The sequence below is a fragment of the Pelodiscus sinensis genome, chromosome 13 (genome assembly GCF_049634645.1).
Source record: "Pelodiscus sinensis isolate JC-2024 chromosome 13, ASM4963464v1, whole genome shotgun sequence".
Lineage (NCBI taxonomy): Eukaryota > Metazoa > Chordata > Testudines > Trionychidae > Pelodiscus > Pelodiscus sinensis.
The window spans coordinates 19,596,625-19,614,963 of record NC_134723.1 but is presented as its reverse complement, the minus strand read 5'-3'; the positions used below and the strand labels follow the sequence as shown (position 1 = coordinate 19,614,963).

Sequence of the window (18,339 nt, the reverse complement as noted above, 5' to 3'; positions counted from 1 at the left end):
CGGAGACCTTCCAGCTCCGCTCGCATCCGGCCTTGTCCGCGCCTGGAAATCCCGTTTAGAGCGTGGATCCCGGGGGATTTCCCTTCCTCCCTACGCAGCTATTTACCCGCGGAGCCGGGCTCGGCCGGGGCCGGTCAGGGGCACTGCGCTCCCAAACTTGTGCACAAGCGAATCGCCGGCCCCCTGACAGCCAGCGCAGGCCGGGCGGCGGGGGGATGCTCCAGGCAGGCGGGCTGCAGCCTGCATCCCGCTACGGGGCCCCAGTCTCCCTCTGGGGCTGGCTGAGCAGTGGCAGGAGCTGTCTTTCAGCACCACGGCACCTGCTAGTCCCTGGGTGGCCCGCGACCCTCCAGCCCGCCTCCTGCCCGGGAGCTCAACCCCGCAGCCTGCTGGTGGCAGAGCGAGCCCCGCGCAGCAGCAATGTGCGCTTGGTCAAGGACCCGCTCGCTGAATCCAGACAACTTATTCTGCCAGCTCAGCCAGGAGATGGGGGGGAGAGGGGGCGAGGAGCAGGAGAACAGAAGTGACTGGCCGCCGGAGAGCCTGGGGAGGAACCGCCGCGGTGGCACAGCGCAGAGACCCCCGAGGATGAGTTCCGGGGACCGCCAGCTACTGTGCCGCCGCGGGGAGAGCGCGGAGCACACGCCACCTGCAGCAGGGACCAGCCCCTGGGCAAAGGTGCCCGCGTGCGCCCTATATCCCAGCGCTGTGCGCGCCGGCGGCTGGGCTGGGCTGGGCTGGGCTGGGGGTGGGAAGGCGCCTGAATGAACGCTCGGAAGAGCGGATCCGATGAATGAACGGCTCCCTGGAGTGAATGGAGAGGCTGGGTTTGGGGGGAGGGGAGGCACAAAACAAATGGCAGGGTAGATGAAAAAGGGATGGGGAGCGCGCACGCGCCTCCCCTCCGCTCCCCCTCTCCTCCCCCTCCCTTCTGCGTCTCCCCCCCCCCCCCCCCGATCAATTTCTCAAGGTGTTCTCTGTACAGCTGAAGATGGCGACAGATTGAGGGGGGATGGAAAACAGGAGACACCGGTCCAGGATGATCAGGAACGGGAAAAACGTTGCCCATCAAAAAAGAAAGAGGAAAGCAGAGTGACTGTGTGTGCAGGGGAGAGCAGAGGCAGGCAGGAGAGAGGCGAGGCGGCCCGGCAGGATGAGGATGAGGAGGGCCAAGCGCTGAGTGTGGGGTGAAGGAGTATGCTTCTGCCTGGCTCCGCTCTGGGCTGAGGGGCTCGCTGCATGGACTGGCACTGGCGAACAGCAGCCTGGACATGTTGAGGACCGTGGCGCTGATTTTTCCTCCCGCAGCAACATGCAATGGCTGGTGGTAGCATTTAGCAGCCCAGAAGGAGGTGGAGGTGGTGGAGGAGGGGAAGGCACTTCCTTGTTTCTAGCCATGAGAATGATGCCCATCACCACACCATGCTTCAGAGGAGGTAGGTGACATTGTTGGGGGGAGTCTAAGTGGAGAGGAGCCAAGAGAACCGCACCGGAGACCGCAGTAGCCCCCCCACTCAGCCCCTAAAATATGATCAGGGGGGCTTGGATGTATCCAAGAGAAGATGACGCTGTGTTAAAAATTTGTTGTGCACCAAGACAAAACGACAAACCCTGCGCTGATTCCGAGAGGGCACAGAAATGGCGAATGTCTCTGGCATCCCTTCTATTTTTCACTGTCCTCCTCTCTGATCATCTGTGGCTCTGTGCTGGAGCCAAGCTCAGATCCAAGGATAGGAGCTTAGCCATGCAGACGCCTTGGGGGGACGCAAGCCAGCGCGCCTTCCAGCCACATTTCCTACTGACAGGGGATCAACAGTCACAGGAGGGGAGGTGTGAGATTTTTTTAAGCAATTTGACCAAATTTGCTGCTCCGATCCCACATTGCACTGGTGCCCGGGGTCATTTCGATCTGGACTCAGCTTGCACCAAATTGTATTCCTTGCAGCGACTCTTGGGCTCTTTCCCTTCTATACCCTTAAGGCCACCCCCCTCTTCCTCTTCATCAGCCTCTTTTTTTTCCTCTTCCTCCTCCAAAATAAACTTCTTAAAGGCTTATTTTAGGAACTTCAACCTCTCTTTTTGTGATACTTACACGATCTGGGACCTGCTGCTGGGCATGGCCGGCCCAGATAGCTTGGATTGCAGTTTGGACAACCTGATGGTGGATTTCGTGGCTGCTGCAGCCGGTGCTCTGGACGGGGAGGCGTGTAGCAGCTGCGTCCAGGCTTATCAGAGGCTGGACCAACACGCTCAGGAAAAATATGAGGAGTTTGACCTCTTGCTGGAGAAATACTTGCAATCAGAAGAGTATTCAGTTAGATCCTGCATAAGAGACTGCAAGGTAGGAGGGGGAAGCACAGGGGGCCTCCGAGCCCCCGCCAAATCACACTAGAAGAAAAGTAGCTTAAGGCAAATCACACCATTTTCCTTGGTCCCAGTCTCCCCTCCCCCATCTCCCTTGTTGCTCCTTTGTTCTGTCTGTTGGCTGGTTGGACTTTCTGGCTTTCACAAGAATTGGTTAATGCTGATATGGCCTCTTTGGATATGCTGGAGCCCTGCCGCGTGATAATATACAGGTAAAAGTCACAGCAGTAGGAGGAAGTGGAGGAGGGAAAGGGAATGAAACCGTTCAGTCTGGTAAAAACAACAACAAACGCCCCTGAGGTTATGACAGAAGCACTGGTGGGTCCCCCGGGCTCTTTCCTCTCCGCCAGCACAGCCTGGCAGAAAGCATTCCCTGGGGTCCCCAGATTCCTTTCTTCCCGAGCTGCAAGCCAGGGGCTTTCCCCCGGCCTCCGGGGCTTTCCAAACCACGGTGGAGGCTGGAAGGAGCAGCTAGCCTGCGGGGTGCCACGAAAGAGGCGATTCCTTGGGTCAAATGAACTCGGACGCTACGTAAGTTCAGTCCCATAAACATCCCCGTGGAGCAAAGCCCATGGAAACGCGTCCGCCCCCTGGCGCGCAGCCCAGACTCTGGCTAGTGACTGGCACTAGCACCCGCAGCAGGTGTGGGAGCCCATTGGCTGCTGCTTCGCCCGGCGTTGTAAATCAGCGCCGCTCCTGCGCACTGGGGGGGGGGGGCGGGGGAGTTGTCGGTGGCTAATTAGGCAGGTGTTTTTGAAATGAAGTGGCGACCTGAGGTGACCCAAGAGAACAAAGGGTCCCCTCCCCCAGTTCTCTCGGATTGCCCTCTGCCACAGTCACACAAGGTCCTTGGCATGGTTGTGTCCTGAGGAAGGTGGCAGTAGATCAGGGAGTTAGGAGTTAGCAGAGAGGCCTTGGAATCTCGATGAACTGTTTACTCTCAACCACCTGTTTCTGCAAATTTTCCCTGTGTTTCCCAGAAGTTGGAGGGGAAGAAGGAAGGATCAGTGAGGGTTTGTTTCTTTTTTCCCCTCACCAGTGTGCAGCCTGCAACTGGTTTTTCTCTGGGTCAGTGGCCCCTGACCCAAAAAAGGTTCCTGGCCCCTGATATAATCCTTCCCCACCCCAGACAAGTCACTCATTACATTCCTAGTATACCCCTGGGTCACTGTTACCCATCAGCACACACATGCCCCTCAGCACAGGATTGGGGACAGCTGTGTTCTGTCAGTTCTCCTCCCTGAGCTGTGGTGAGCTAGCCCTAGCAGGTGGGAGCAGATAGCCACCAGTGGGGCTTCTTCTACAGCACATGCTGGGTGATGATACAGAGGGCAGGGAAAGTGAATGTCCTTCCCCTCTGGACTCTGAGACTGGATGCAGGGCTGGAGAAGAGTGCCAACAGCAAACAGGCACTGGGGGGGAATTCAAATTGACTGAGAACTCAGGGCCTGGGCCTACCAGGCTACATCTACACTGCAATGCTATTTCAGGATACTGGAGTATTGTGAAATAGCTATATCACAATAGCTATCCCACCTTTACACAGCAAGCCCATTATTTCAAAATATAACAGGCTCACTCTTCTGCCATCCCCATAAACCTCATTCCACAAGCAGTAAGGGACATTTCAGTATAGCGGATTCTGAAATAAGCTATCTGGAAATAAGATCAAAATACGATATGCAATTTCTGCAGTGTAGATGCATCCCAAGTTTATATGAGGACAGTTCCTTGCACAGTGTTTATATGAGTGCTGCTATAATACAGAGAAATAATAACCACAACTGAATATATTTTTATACCTAGGAACATTAATCTATGTAAGCCCTTATCCTGCTCTGGACAGTGCCATGTGTGGCCAGTATTTCAAAAGAAGGCAAAAATACCCACAATGCACTTAGCTAATAGTGCAATCCTGTATCTCCTGTGGAGAGGAATTCTTTCCACATGCTGCAGGTGATCAGTTCATGTTCAAGAAGCATCAGAGTTGCCATCCCCCAGCATCAATTGGAACAAACCTCCCAGCTCACAATAGTCAATTATATTTTAATGTATTCCAATGTCCATCCAGATTCCTTGTCAATTACATTAAACTTTTCAGTCATTTCTCATGGAAATCACATAAAGGCGTAATCCCCATGACATGGCTCTTTGAAAGTGAACAAGTTCAAGAGCCCTTGTGTGATTCTAATGAGATTTCCTGAATTCACCTGTGCAGTCTCCCTTTGGTTGTTATGTCCAGGAAATATAACAGTCTTGTTAATTATTCCTGAAACCTTTTCTCAAATAAACCTTTTCTTGGGGGGGGGGGGGGCGGTGTAGAGTGTCTGTGTGATATAGCAAAGGTTGCTGCAAACCTGAGTTGTTGTTCAGTTTGAGAGTGCAGAATCAATTGCTGTGTTGGATGATGTGGTCAACACTCTTGTGGGAGACCTCTCAGGAAAACTTACAACTGAAGTAAAGGTACTTGCAATTCATCAGGTGGTGCTCTCCCCCCCGAAGAAGTCCCGAACTAACACTTTAGCATGGATCTCGGGCATGGACTTGCTGCTGCAAGTACCATTGCTAGATAATGTAAAGTTCAGATGCTGATCACTTCCTGACATTTTTTATGTTGTCTTCATAATGAATCTTTTTGGAAAAACGTTAGCCATGATGTCCTGGGAAAATTCTAATGTGGGCATTTATATTCTGCCTATCTAAATTCCCCCTGTAGTTTCAGATATATATGGTGGTCCACTTACACTAAATTGTTTTGTTTTGCTGCTTTGCTCTGTTAAATTGTTGTAACATTCCACTGGAAAATGACTGCATTATTGCGGTTTAGTATTTGTATTTGTAGTACCTAAGACCCTGGTTAGAAACAGGGCCCTATAGTGCTTAACAGTCCTGTAGAAAGAGATGATCTCTGATCCCCAATGCTCAGAATCTAGATTAAGACAAGGTCACAGAACAAGTGTTTTAAAAAAAGGAATGGAAGAGGAAAGAGAAGGATAATAATGATAGAGGTATATGGATGCATAGACCAACTACAGTCATAGCTTGATTATACTGAATCATTTAAAATGAACAACAACAACAAAACTGGTATCAACAATCTCCATTAATTATCTACCTGGGCATTTTCAGATGGAAGTTTTCTATAGGCATCATAGACAAACTGCATCTTAAGGAGGGAGAAGATAGTAGCTTTGTGGAGCAGTGCAGGGATTATATTCTATAGGTAAGAGGCAAAGTAGAAGAAGGTACAAAAACATTTGTGTGGGAAAGAGACAAATAGGCTGGCATTTTTTGGTGGGGTGACTCAATAAGCCACAGGTAGGGAGTACCAGAGTTGTGCATAATTTTAAAAGTATGTCGGCAACCTTTAGGGTAACAGGCCAATAGGAGTGTCAGACATTATCTGTGCATAAGAACAGAAGAGTCAGAAATGTGTGTAACCAAAGCACAAGAGACTTATATCGGGGGAGCAATATAGAGAGGGAACAATGTATATAAGAATACAAAAACAGTTAGACCAAAGGTCCATCTAGACCAGTATCCTGTCTTCTAACAGTGGCCAATACCAGGTGTTTCAAAGGGAATAAACAGAACAGGTAATCAAGTGATTCCCAGCATGTGGTAATTAGGCACTGGAATACCATTCCCGGACATCCTGGCTAATAGCCATTGATGGACCTATCCTGCATTAATTTATCTAGTTCTTTTTAGAATTCTGTTATAGCCTTGGCCTCCTCTGGCAAAGAGTTCCATAGGTTGACTGTGTGCTGAGCGGAAAAAATACTGATGTTTCATTGTTTTAAACCTGCTGCCTGTTCATTTCATTTGGTGACCCTAGTTCTTGTGTTTTGAGAAGGAGTAAATAATGCTTCCTTATTTACTTTCTCTACTCCAGGCATGGTTTTATAAACCCGTATCATATTCCCCCCTAGTCATCTCTTTTCCAAACTAGAAAGCCCCAGTCTTGTTAATCCCCAGTGGCCATCTATCTGGGCATTTCCAATATAAGGTTTAGTCATCAGTTTTGCACTTGCTTAACATCCATCTCTACTGAGTTAACATGTAGTTTGTGGAATGACAGCTTTAACAGATAAACAGGTGAAAGTACTAAAGAAATTGGGGGGGGGGAGGGAGAAGGGAGGGCTTGAGTGAAAAACTGATACCACTTAAGTTTAAATCCTTAAAAATAGGATATGTAAATGATTATTCAGATGCCATGGTGGTGGGCTTGGCTGGGAAACTTAGGAAGAATAATAAGTGGAAAATATACTTTTAAAATGTAGGGATCAAGTTAGTGATAATAAGAAATATATCAGGTAATTTGTTAGATTGTCAAGTATTTACTATGATTATTTATATCACCAAATTAACATCAGTTTTACAAGTCTGACAAGATATATTTGAAAAATAGCATTGTAGTTCTCCATTTGTGAAAGGAAGATAACTAACTTAAAAGTTGTGGTAATTAGTGAGTTATGATCTGATTTTTGAAGGTTCAGATCACCTGCAGCTCCTGCCTTCAGCTGAAGTTGTGGTTATTCAAGATGTCTGAAAATTCAAGCTACTAATGTGTATAAAGCACCTTAATTTGAAAAATACTATACAAATACTGAATATCATTGTATTTGAAAATATGACTTTGGCTACACTTTGCTCAGAGAATATTTTTATTTAAGCAACATTGCAGAATATTTTTCAGCTAAAGTTTTGTTTTTTGTTTGAGTATTTGGTTTTTTATGATAAAAAGGGCAAAACATGTGAAAATTTAAAAAAATGCAGCAAAATGTTTGGAAAATCTGTGGCTGCTGCAAAAATTCTGCATAAAAAGGGCCCTGGCCATAAAGATTTTAGAGGTTCAAGATACATACATCTCATTTGATGGTTACTTTAGTTATACAAGTTTTTCTGGATGAAGTAAATATGCAACAAGAAAGGGCATTAATCCTTACCGGGAAAGGGTATTGTCACAAGAGGAAAACACTTCTTGCATTGATTGCGACTTACCTTGTTTTGCTCTAGATCAGCAGGGGATGAAGGCAAGACTTCAGGCAACTTTTTTGTGCAGTAGGGTGAGAAGAACTGTTGAGACATATTTGCCCTTCCCCTCCCTAAGTTAAAAATGATACAGACCTAAAGTGGGGAAGACAGAAGCAGGAAACCACAGAGACCCTCCCCTAAAAGAATACAACTCAGGGTTGCTTATTGTTTTGTGTTTTATTCTATTGACTTGAACACAGTGAAGCACCTTTCATCTGACACCTGTGGATGGTGGCACGTACGCAGAACACATACAGCACAGATAGTGTGGGGACAAACTGCCTCCACCTGGTTGCTCCTGTCAAAATCCTTCTGCCTTACGTGAAGGAGACGACCCACTCTGGGGTCTATGGACTCCATGGCCCACCCAGCCCTTGACATTTGCAGACAATGCTAGAAAGGAGGCCAATTAGTGCCAGCTATGGTGATGTATCAGCGGGGTAGCCGTGTCAGTCTGAATCTGCAAAAGCGGCGAGGAGTCCTGTGGCACCTTATAGACTAAGTGAAGTGTTAGAGCATAAGCTGCATCTGACAAAGTGGGTCTTTGCCCACGAAAGCTTATGCTCCAACACTTCAGTTAGTCTATAAGGTACCACAGGACTCCTCGCAGCTATGGTGATGGTGGCTTTTGTCATCCAGATGAGGAACTAGACTAAGACCTGCCAAACTCATTTCACAAAATGGCCATTGAATAGCCATCAGAGAGTAATGATTTGAAGGTTGAACTAGAACTGGTGAAAGGCTCTAAATTTCATTCACTATCCCTGGCCCCATTTAGTCTTCCAGCAGTAAATCTTTTGGTCTTTCTCTAATTAATGCCTTTGTGCCTTTCATGATAAACAAGAGAAAACCTAATGCTAGAAAACAATACAATCCCAGCTCTATTGACAAAAAAATTCCTCAGAGACTCATCCATCTGTAGAAGCACATCTCCCACCAATAAATACCTCCAACAGGGCCTATACAACTTAATAAATATCACCCATGCAGCTATTAGGAAATCTCAGTGATTTTTGTCATCTGGGGCTTTTTATTGGCTATTTTTTTTAAATCACCAGAAATAGCCATTCCATTTTTGCTGCAGCTGCTTTGACCCTCAGCAAAGCCTATACAATTTTCAGTGAAATGTGCAGGCCCATAGTAGATGAAAGGGAACACAATCTGATGAACCCTAGTCTATTAAAATAGCCCATTTCACGATATTCAGAGGTTAAAGGTTAACTGGCCAGAAGAGTCAATGGGTTTAGAGGACTGGTGTGCAAAGAAGGGAGCAGGGGCAGGGAAAAAGCAGTGTTAGGAGTTTCATTTTATTTTTTTTTTCTCCTTGTCTGATCATAATAGCAACAGAGGCAGGGAGAAAGTCCCACCAGGCAACTTAACTAATAGCTGATGAGAGGCAGGCCCACCAACAGAGGAGGCAGATGGGACAGTTGCCGTGGGCACGGTGATGCAAAAGGGCCTGCAGTTCCCAGCCACCACTACCACAGAAGCAACAGCAGCTGGAGCCCTGGGCACTTTGCCACACAGTGCTCCAGCAGCATGCTCAGGATGGCTCGCAGGGCTGAGGAGGGCCAGCGTGCGTGCTCCAGGTGGCACTGAAGGCTGACTGCTCCCAGCCATGCCCTTTCTTGCACAAGGCCCTACCCCTTCCAGGAACACAGAGCTACTCTCCTCCCCACCACACACACACCTTACCCACATGCCCAGGAAGTCTGTCAGTCTCTCTGGTAAGAACTATCTTCCAGAGATCCCTGACCAAGTCTGGAGTGCTGTCAGCTGTAGGCCCTTCAGATGTGAACCATGAAGGTACTTAGGCTCCTAAATCCCATAGTTAGGAACTATGGTGATTCACAAATTCCCACTCCACTGTCGCTTAACCCAGCAGGTGCCTAATTTTGCAGCATCTGTAAGTTTCTGCCTCTGGGCATGCACTCTGTAGCCTCACTTTAAGCATCCAGAGGCCCATCTCCCACCTGATCCTCAGAGCCATTCACAGATTGAAAAAGGTAAGTGTTCTGCATGGGCAAAGATGGTAACATCACAGGATTTTCAAAAATTTTGAACCTATCTGGCTTCCTTCAGTGAAGAAAATTTTTGAATATCCATTGCTGAGAAGCAAAATATCAAGCGATTCCCTCTGAAAAATGCCTTGCTTAGCCCACAGCAAGGTACTACCAAGTGTACACAATAATGTGAATTGAAAGAAGGAACAAGTGTCCCATGTATGTGCATGTGACTGATTACCATGATTTACATTCTCTGATTTAAATAACATTAATCAAATCAATGTCGTTCAACACACACGCCCCTCTGTGTAGACAAGCACTATATCAGATTCAGGAACCTAATCCAATTGTTTAGCCCAAAAGGCCCCTTCTCTGAAGAACAGAGCCATGAACTGTAGAACAGGATTCCACTGTAACTTGCAGAGGAGAAAGGTGTCTGCTGGCAAATGCTATCCACAAAACAATGAAGCAGAGGAGCCTCTAGCTAGTACAGTCTGGCTACGTGTAGACTGGCATGATTTTCTGGAAATGCTTTTAACGGAAAAGTTTTCCGTTAAAAGCATTTTCGGAAAAAAGCATCTAGATTGGCACGGACACTTTTCCGCAAAAGCACTTTTTGCGGAAAAGTGTCCATGGCCAATCTAGATGCGCTTTTGCGCAAAAAAGCCCCGATCGCCATTTTTGCGATCGGGGCTTTTTTGCAGAAAACAAATCTGAGCTGTCTACTCTGGCCCTTTTGCGCAAAAGTTTTGCACAAAAGGGCCTTTTGCCTGAACGGGAGCAGCATAGTATTTCCGCAAAAAGCACTGATTTCTTACAGTAGGAAGTCAGTGCTTTTGCGGAAATTCAAGCGGCCAGTGTAGACAGCTGGCAAGTTTTTCCGGAAAAGCAGCTGATTTTCCAGAAAAACTGGCCAGTCTAGACACAGTCTTTGTGTTTGGAAACACTCTTCTCCTGTGGTATGTTCAAAGGTAAATCCTCGCTCCAAAATTTGTCTCTCCTGTTTTTCCCCTTTTCCTGGGCCCAGGGAAAGACGGGAAGGTTTAAAAGTGGGCATTCTGTGATGAGTGGTTGACTACTCATTGGTTTGGTTGAAAAGAAGTAGGCATCTAGAAGTTACAGTTTCTTAGTAAATCAGCTGCAGCTATCCCTCTTCAAGCAGCACAATGTGACTGGAATTGGGCCCGGTTAGTATTTGGCTAAGAAAAAGGCAGGTGTTGCTAGAAGTGGTATTGATAATTCAGTATTAAGTATTTTCTGACTGTCCACACTTACAAGTTTAAAGTGCAACCATTGCTGTAGATGCTCTTTCAACGGAAAGTGTGGCCATGGCACAAGCACTGGGAGAGAGTTCTCCCAACACTCAATGTAAACCACTTCTATGAGGAGAGTAGCTTGACAGCACTGGGAGCACAGCTCCCAGTACTGTAGCCTGGTTCGCACTGACACTTTGCAGCACTGTAGCTTGCGGCACTCCAGGGGAGTTTTTCCACATCCCCGAGCCAGAAAGTGACAGCGCTCTAAAGTGCCAGTGTAGCCCATGTATCGGTGTGTTTGGCATCTTACAAGATAAAGATCCCACCCCAAGGAGCTTGCAGTGTAAAAGACAAGCAAAGATTACACAAAAATCACACCAGCAGGTGCAAAAGATAGATATCACTTAACATGATAGGGTTCTGTATCAAGGAATAGAGCTGTTTAGATTACTCATTACAAAAATATTCAGAGCAAATTTAGATTGGTTTTGTGTTTGGGAGTCATTCATAAACTTATCCTCATTTCTGCAGACAACTTTGTTATTCACAGATGGACACCAACAACTTTAAAACCACACTTTGTCTTAAAATGATTTACTTATTTTTGTTCCAAATAACAACAGCACTATGGATAACAGATTAGATCAGGAAAATACTTTTGTCTATTTTATTGGTTCAGTACATTTAGTAGCATGGTGTGTAGAGTTAGTTTCACTGTTCTTCCTGTGTACTCAGTTAATTGGTTTACCGGAGTTGGTTACATGAGTCTATTTCACAGTAACAAGGGAAAGGATAAAAAGAAACATGCTGCACTTGTACATCCACAAAATTTGGCAGGAGGTTGCAAAGCCAGGTATAGTTTTTGTGTCACAGGTGGCTTGCCCCTTTCTGGGATGGAACCCCTGGGTGTATTGTAGAGACACACACACCTCAGAAAGATCAGGAGTTTTCACTCCACAGGGCAGCAGGAAGCTGTAGAGAGGAGAGGGAAGCTCAAAAGGCTATAAATAGTAAGAAAGGCACCTCCAGGGAAGACCTTGAAACCAAGGGAGTTACTCCAGCTGTGGAGGGAGTAGTCTTCTAAGGAAAGGCACCAGGGCAGTACTTAACTGAAAGGTTAATTCTTGTATTTAGATTAGAGTTTTAAATTAATAAACCAGACTCTAAGTAGGATTGTTATTGGGCTTGAAAAAGGTTTTCTTTCTTAGCTCAGTTTATTGAGGAACTCAGAGAGGGAAACTGAGGTGAAGAGTTGCTTTCATGGCTGCTATGAAACCCCAACAAGGTACCTGTGAGGAGGCCACATACTGATAATCTGCAACAGTTTATAACCTGTATCGGGGGGGGGGGAGTGGATGAGGGTAATTTTGTTTTCTGAAATCTAGTTGCTTAGGTTGACTGTCTCCTTGCTTTTGGTTTTATAAACCACTTAGCCATGGCTAGGTCGAGCACCAAGCGGTGTATAATTGGCTTTTGCTTTTCTTGTAGATAATGACAGACCTCTTCCTTCAGAGAGAGAGAGACAGATATATATATATATATATAATAAATATATATATTGTCTAACTTCTTTGGCTGTCTGTCTTTTCAGGCCTTACTTCTGCAAAGACTTATATGTAGGGCTATGTCTAGACTGCAGCTCATCCTGGAAAACCTATGCCGCATACAAGGAACGTGACTGTTTTTCTGGAAAAAAATTTGGAAAATTGGATATGCTCTTTCACCATCCCTGTAAACCTCCTTTTATGAGGAATAAGGGATGTGTCAAAAGAGGAGGTTTTTCCAAAATTTGGCACTGTGTAGATACACCAAATTTTGGAAAAGCCTTTTTCGAAAGAAAGGCGGGAAAAGATACGCAAATTGCAGTTTGCAATTTGTGTATCTTTTTCCAACTTTTCTTTGTAGTGTAAACATAGCGTAGGTTGCCAACTTTCTCCTCACAAAACTAATATCATTGCCCTACCCCCTCTCTAAGGGAGCCTTCGTCCTATCCAAGGTGTCTCATTCATTTTCACAGGGCTGGCTCAGGGGGCTGAGGTGCAGAAAGGGTTGAGGGCTGTGGGGTGGGGCTGGGGATAAGGGGCTTGAAGTACAGAAGGGTGCTTCAGGCTGGGATTGAGTGGTTCAGAGGGCAGGAGGGGGTATTGGGCCTAGGGCTGATGGATGGGGTTGGAGCTTGGGAGAGGAGCGGGGTGTTGGCTCATGGGCAGCACTGTCCTCAAGCAGCTCCCAGGAGCAGTGGAATGTACCCCTCTGGCTCCCAGGCAGCTCTATCCATTGCCCCCATCTTCAGCACCACCCCTGCTGTTTTTGTTGGCTGTGGCTCCTCGCCAATGGGAGTGGTAGGAATAATGATTGGGATGGGGGCAGCATGGAGCCCCCTGGCTACTCCTAGGCATAGGAGTCATGCCAACTGCTTCTCAAGAGCCATGTGGCAGAGATGCTAGCAAGGAGTCTGCTAGCTCTGCTGAGTAGCACCACCGATTGGACAGTCAATTGCCCAATCAGTGATGCTGACCATGGCCACCAGGATCCCTTTTCCTGCTTGAAAACAGGACACCTGATCACCCTACTTATGTGTGTGTAAATGCATGCACAGAGCAGTTTTCTTGATGTCAATGAATGGCATTTTTTCCAGAGGCATCTAAGGGAGTTAAGGACCAAGCTTTATTACATTTATTGTCGAAGTCCCAGGCAGTGGGACTACTCACAGTGTAGTCTCTGCAAGTCTGTGTCCTTAAGACTGTAAGGGTATGTCTACACTGCCACCCTAGTTCGAACTAGGGTGGCTAATGTAGGCATTCGAACTTGCAAATGAAGCCCGGGATTTAAATATCCCGGGCTTCATTTGCATGTTCCCGGGCGCCGCCATTTTTAAATGCCCCATAGTTTGAACTACCTGCCCGCGGCTACACGCGGCACGGACTAGGTAGTTTGAATTAAAGCTCCTAATTTGAACTACCATTATTCCCCCTGCAAGGAGGTTTAACGGTAGTTCGAATTAGGAGCTTTAATTCGAACTACCTAGTCCGTGCCACATGTAGCCGTGGGCAGGTAGTTTGAACTATGGGGCATTTAAAAATGGCAGCGCCCGGGAACATACAAATGAAGCCCGGGATATTTAAATCCTGGGCTTCATTTGCAAGTTCGAATGCCTACATTAGCCACCCTAGTTCGAACTAGGATGACAGTGTAGACATACCCTGAGATCCTTAAGGCAGGGACTGTGTCTTATCTTGTGTTTGTAGAATGCCTGGCAAGGACAGGGTAGGCCCACTGCTCAGTGAGGAGGGAGAAGCAGTAACAGGAAACTTGGAAATGGCGGAGATGCTCAATAACTTCTTTGTTTTGGTCTTCACTGAGAAGTCTGTAGGTGTGCCTAACGTAGTGAATACAAGCAGAGAGAGGGTAAGTTTAGAAGATAGGATACACAAAGAACAAGTTAAAAATCACTTAGGAAAGTTAGATGTCAGCAAGTCACCAGGTCCTGATGAAATGCATCCCAGGATACTCAAGGAGCTGATAGAGGAGGTATCTGAGCCTTTAGCTATGATCTTTGAAAAATCATGGAAGACAGGGGAGATTCCAGAAGACTGGAAAAGGGCAAATATTGAGGAAGGAGAAAATTTGTTCCTCTTGGTTTCTGAGGACAGGACAAGGAGTAATGGGCTTAAAGTGCAGCAAGGGAGGTTTAGATTGGACATTAGGAAAAAATTCCTAACTCTCAGGGTGGTCAAATATTGGAATAAATTGCCAAGGGAGGTGGTGGAATCTCCCTCTCTGGAGATATTTAAGAACAGGTTAGATAGACATCTGTCAGGGATGGTGTAGGTGGAGCTTGGTCCTGCCTTGAGGGCGGAGGGCTGGACTCGATGACCTCTTGAGGTCCCTTCCAGTCCTATGATTCTATGATTCTATAAGCCCTAGTTTGGGCTTCTGGGCACTCCTGAAATATAAGGACCAGATTCTCTGCTGGTGTCAATCAGCAGAGCTCCTTTGAAGTTCATGGATCTATACCAATTTTCACCGGCTAATTCACTGGCTAAGAATCTACCCCTAAATAATTAATAATAATTTGCCAAATATTTTGGACATTTAGTTCATGGGCTTGGGGCTTTTTAACACTTTCTTTACTCTGATTATTTATTGCTACTTACCTATGATGGCTGAAAACTCACTTTTGTCACATGACGACACTGCTATTCTGTAATTGGGTGAAAGAAACACTTTTTAAACAGAACAATGAATCCCAACTAATGAGTTAAGCTCTTCCTTCCTGATACAAGTTACTAAAAAAAGTCTTTGGTGCTAGAAATGCTTTTACAAATATCCTATGGTCACCTGCTTGCTGACAAATTGGCTATTAACTCTTTGTATGATTAATATGTTGAAAGGTTCCACCTATGATCCAGGCTCCTTTGAGCATTATAACAGCAGTGTTATTTCAGAATAACTGACGTTATTTTGAAATAATAAAGTGCATGTCTACACAGCAAGCTGTAATTTTGAAATAATTTTAAGATGGCAGACTTCTTACTCTGACTCCTGTAACCCTTGTTTCACAAGGAGTAAGGGAAGTCGGAGGAAGAGTTCTTCCTTTGACTTCCTGCTGTGTAGTCAGCGCCAAAAGCTGAATTAAGCTATTTTGACTTCAGCTACGCAATTGATGTAGCTATATTCAACTTTTGCCCTGCAGTGTAGACGTGCCCTTAGTGAACAGCAGCAGAGTGAAGCTGGCATACTCATTACCATATTTGGTAAATTTATTTTTCTTCTTATTTGATCAGCTGTAATTTAGAAGATGAAGGCTCAGTGCTGCGAGAATGATGGTCTAATATAAAGATGGATTAGTCATAGTGGGTGGAATTTGCTCCTTTAGGCCAATATTGAGTCAATGTTTTTCATGATATTTAAGTGCTGGAGGTGTCCTCTTCCAGGAGAGAAACACAAAGTATTGCTCTCTGGCTCAGTTTATTACACAATTAAATACTTTCTTAAAAGTACAGCCCTAAATTTAAATTTTCCTCTAGAAACAGTTATTCCAGAAAGCTTTGTTTAAGTATTAACTAAGAACACAAAGTCCCTTTAAAAGATTTTTGGAGGAAATAAACAAACTTGGGACAAAGTGCTGTTGTGGCTTAAGAACCGATTGTGTTGAAGAAGATAAAGATCTGTTCTGAATTGATTAGAGAGAGGCTAAAAATGGAACCCCACATTCTGTATATTAGTTTCTCCTAGGGTTGCCAGATGGTTGAAACAAAAATACCGAACCCCCCCCCCCCCAAGGGAAAAAATTCAGTTGAAGGGGGGGGGGGGAGGGAGATCAAAGTTGTTAAGATTAAAAAAAAAGGACTCCAAGGACTTATTAAACCAAAAAAAAATTAAAATAAAACAGCATTAAAATAGCATGTCCCCTTTAAAAGTGAGTTCAGGGATAGGAGCGGTTGAGCACTAAGACTCAGGGGAAAGAATTGCTTGCCCTAGGTCTTTTGGCCAGCAGCCATATTGTGCCGGCAGTCTTGGGGAACCAGATAAGCATGGGGGCTGGGGTCGAGGGACTGGGGGTGTTGGGAGCCGGGGGAAAAGAGGCCAGGCGCTGAGTGTTTGTAGGGTTGCCAGGTGCCCAGCATTTTTGCCTCCTGGCTGGAGAAAAATTCAGAAAATACCAAACATTTTAGGTGTCCGGTATTCTCTGAATTTTTTACCGGACAGGAGCCGAAAATACCAGACTGTCCAGGTGAATACCGGACACTTGGCAACTCTAGTTCCTCCTCCTGAGCAGTGTTTCTGAAAGAGTGCCGTGAAATCACTTTGAGAAACAATTTAACTGGCCACCCGGGTTTGTTTATTTGCTGGTGCTGCAGTCAACGGAGCCTCATGGTTCCCATCCATTTTGTCCTTTGCAGCCAAGGGGAGCCGCGGGAAGCAGTGGCCTGGCCCACACCACTTCCCGCAGCTCCCATTGGCTGCAAAGGATGAAATGGAGCCAATGGGAGCTCCGAGGCTCCGTGGCCGTGGCACTAGTAAATAAACAAACTGGGATGGTCAGTTAATGTGTTTCTCAAAGTGATTTCACGGCACACTTTCAGAAACACTGCTCTAGATGACTAGCTGGTGGCATTTGCTGATAATACTAAACATAGTTTTCCAATAAAAACTAGAAATGGGCTGAGGAGGATGAACTGTGTTTGCAAAACCAGCAATGATTCCTGTCTAGGTTCAATTTGTTTGTTTTTTCTGGGCCACCAAAGAGTAGGAGAGGGTAGGTGGATAAAAGGTTCTTGTTTTAGATATGCTAATCTTTGATGAAAGATGACAAATAGTGTGAAACTTCGTAATTCCCAAGGTCATTGTTAGACTGAGCAGCCAAGCGCTGCTGAAATTCACGTTGGATAAGCATATGGTAAAGAACATGGTCAAAGCTGTACAAACCTCTCCTAATAAAGGTGGACACTAACATTACGAGTCTGTGGATTTCCTAGCTGAGAGTTCCATGAACACCAAGCAATATGAATCCATTCCAATGGTAGAGAGTTTGCCATTTGTGCATCATCCTGAAATGTAGATCATCACTCCCAAGCTGTGGGGATCAGGAATAGCTGGTAATGCTGGAGCTCACGCCAGTTTCCCTCCTGGCAACTGAGATGTTCTATGCTGAGTAGCTAAGGTGGCCTGTGGCCGCAACGAGCCAGCTCACAAACATATGGCAGCATCATGCTCATTGAGACTGAGCAAGGGATTTCTGTGTTCTTGTGCCTGTGCTGTCACTGACACCTACCTGCAGCCTTGAGCCAGAAAAGGTAAGTGACTTGGCCAAGTCTCCCTGTCTATAAATTCCACTTCTTAGAGGGGATGGAGTACAAGGTGGGAAGAGTTTCATTCCAGAGTGGGGTGTTTGCACAATGCTCATGTTGATTTCATCAGTTTTTCTGTTCTCCAGATGTCACTTGTCCAAATTTAAGCTAGATCCAAGCTGCATGTCTTTACTGGACATACTATCCTATAAGTTACACAGTTCAGTGAGGGTGGCAGGGCCAAAGCTGAAGCAGTTGGAAAGAGACTTTACAGGTGGCCCAGCTTAAACAATAAAACCCTCTCTAGGGTTCCCCTCTTATCATTGCTGTTCAATCAGAAACAACACACACCATGAAAGTCTCCAGCAGCCTTTCTTTCCTGCAGCTTATCAGGCTGTAAATTGCAAACCAACAAAAGGATATCAAACAAAAGAGCTTTCCTATGTGTGTTATGGCCTCAAAGTTTTCTATCCTGGCTTCTGCTCAAATCACTCTTCCTCCCAATATTAGCCCAAGGTCAGCTGCCTCTCAGGGCGCATCTACACAGCAGGGCTTACCTCGAAATAAGTGATGTTAATTGAGCTATGTCAACTGTGTAGCTTATTTTGAAATAGCTTATTTCGAGTGTTGGTGCTGTCTACACAGCAGTTATTTTGAAACAGAGCACTCTTCCTCCAACTTCCCTTACTCCTCATAAAATGAGGGTTACAGAAATCAGAATAAGAAGTCCTCCAGTTTGACAGTATTTTGACATGTCAATATAACTGCCGGCTGTGTAGACGTGGACTATGTTATTTTGAAATAGCTGCTGTGATAGACATAGCCTCAGAGCCTCAGTCGGGAAGTCCCCCAGCTTGTAGTCTGAAATCCCTTCTTGTATTT

At 45.8% G+C, this 18,339-nt stretch overlaps 1 protein-coding gene across 1 annotated transcript in view; it reads left to right on the top strand.

Annotated features, from left to right (window-relative positions):
* The first annotated feature begins 902 nt into the window (after positions 1-902).
* Positions 903-18,339, top strand: part of NALF2 (NALCN channel auxiliary factor 2) — a 119,095-nt gene continuing 101,658 nt past the window's right edge. The window contains exon 1 of the mRNA XM_006135691.4: positions 903-2,341. Coding sequence (XP_006135753.2) covers positions 1,529-2,341 — 813 coding nt within the window. The 5' untranslated portion in view covers positions 903-1,528. The remainder of the gene's footprint in view (positions 2,342-18,339) is intronic.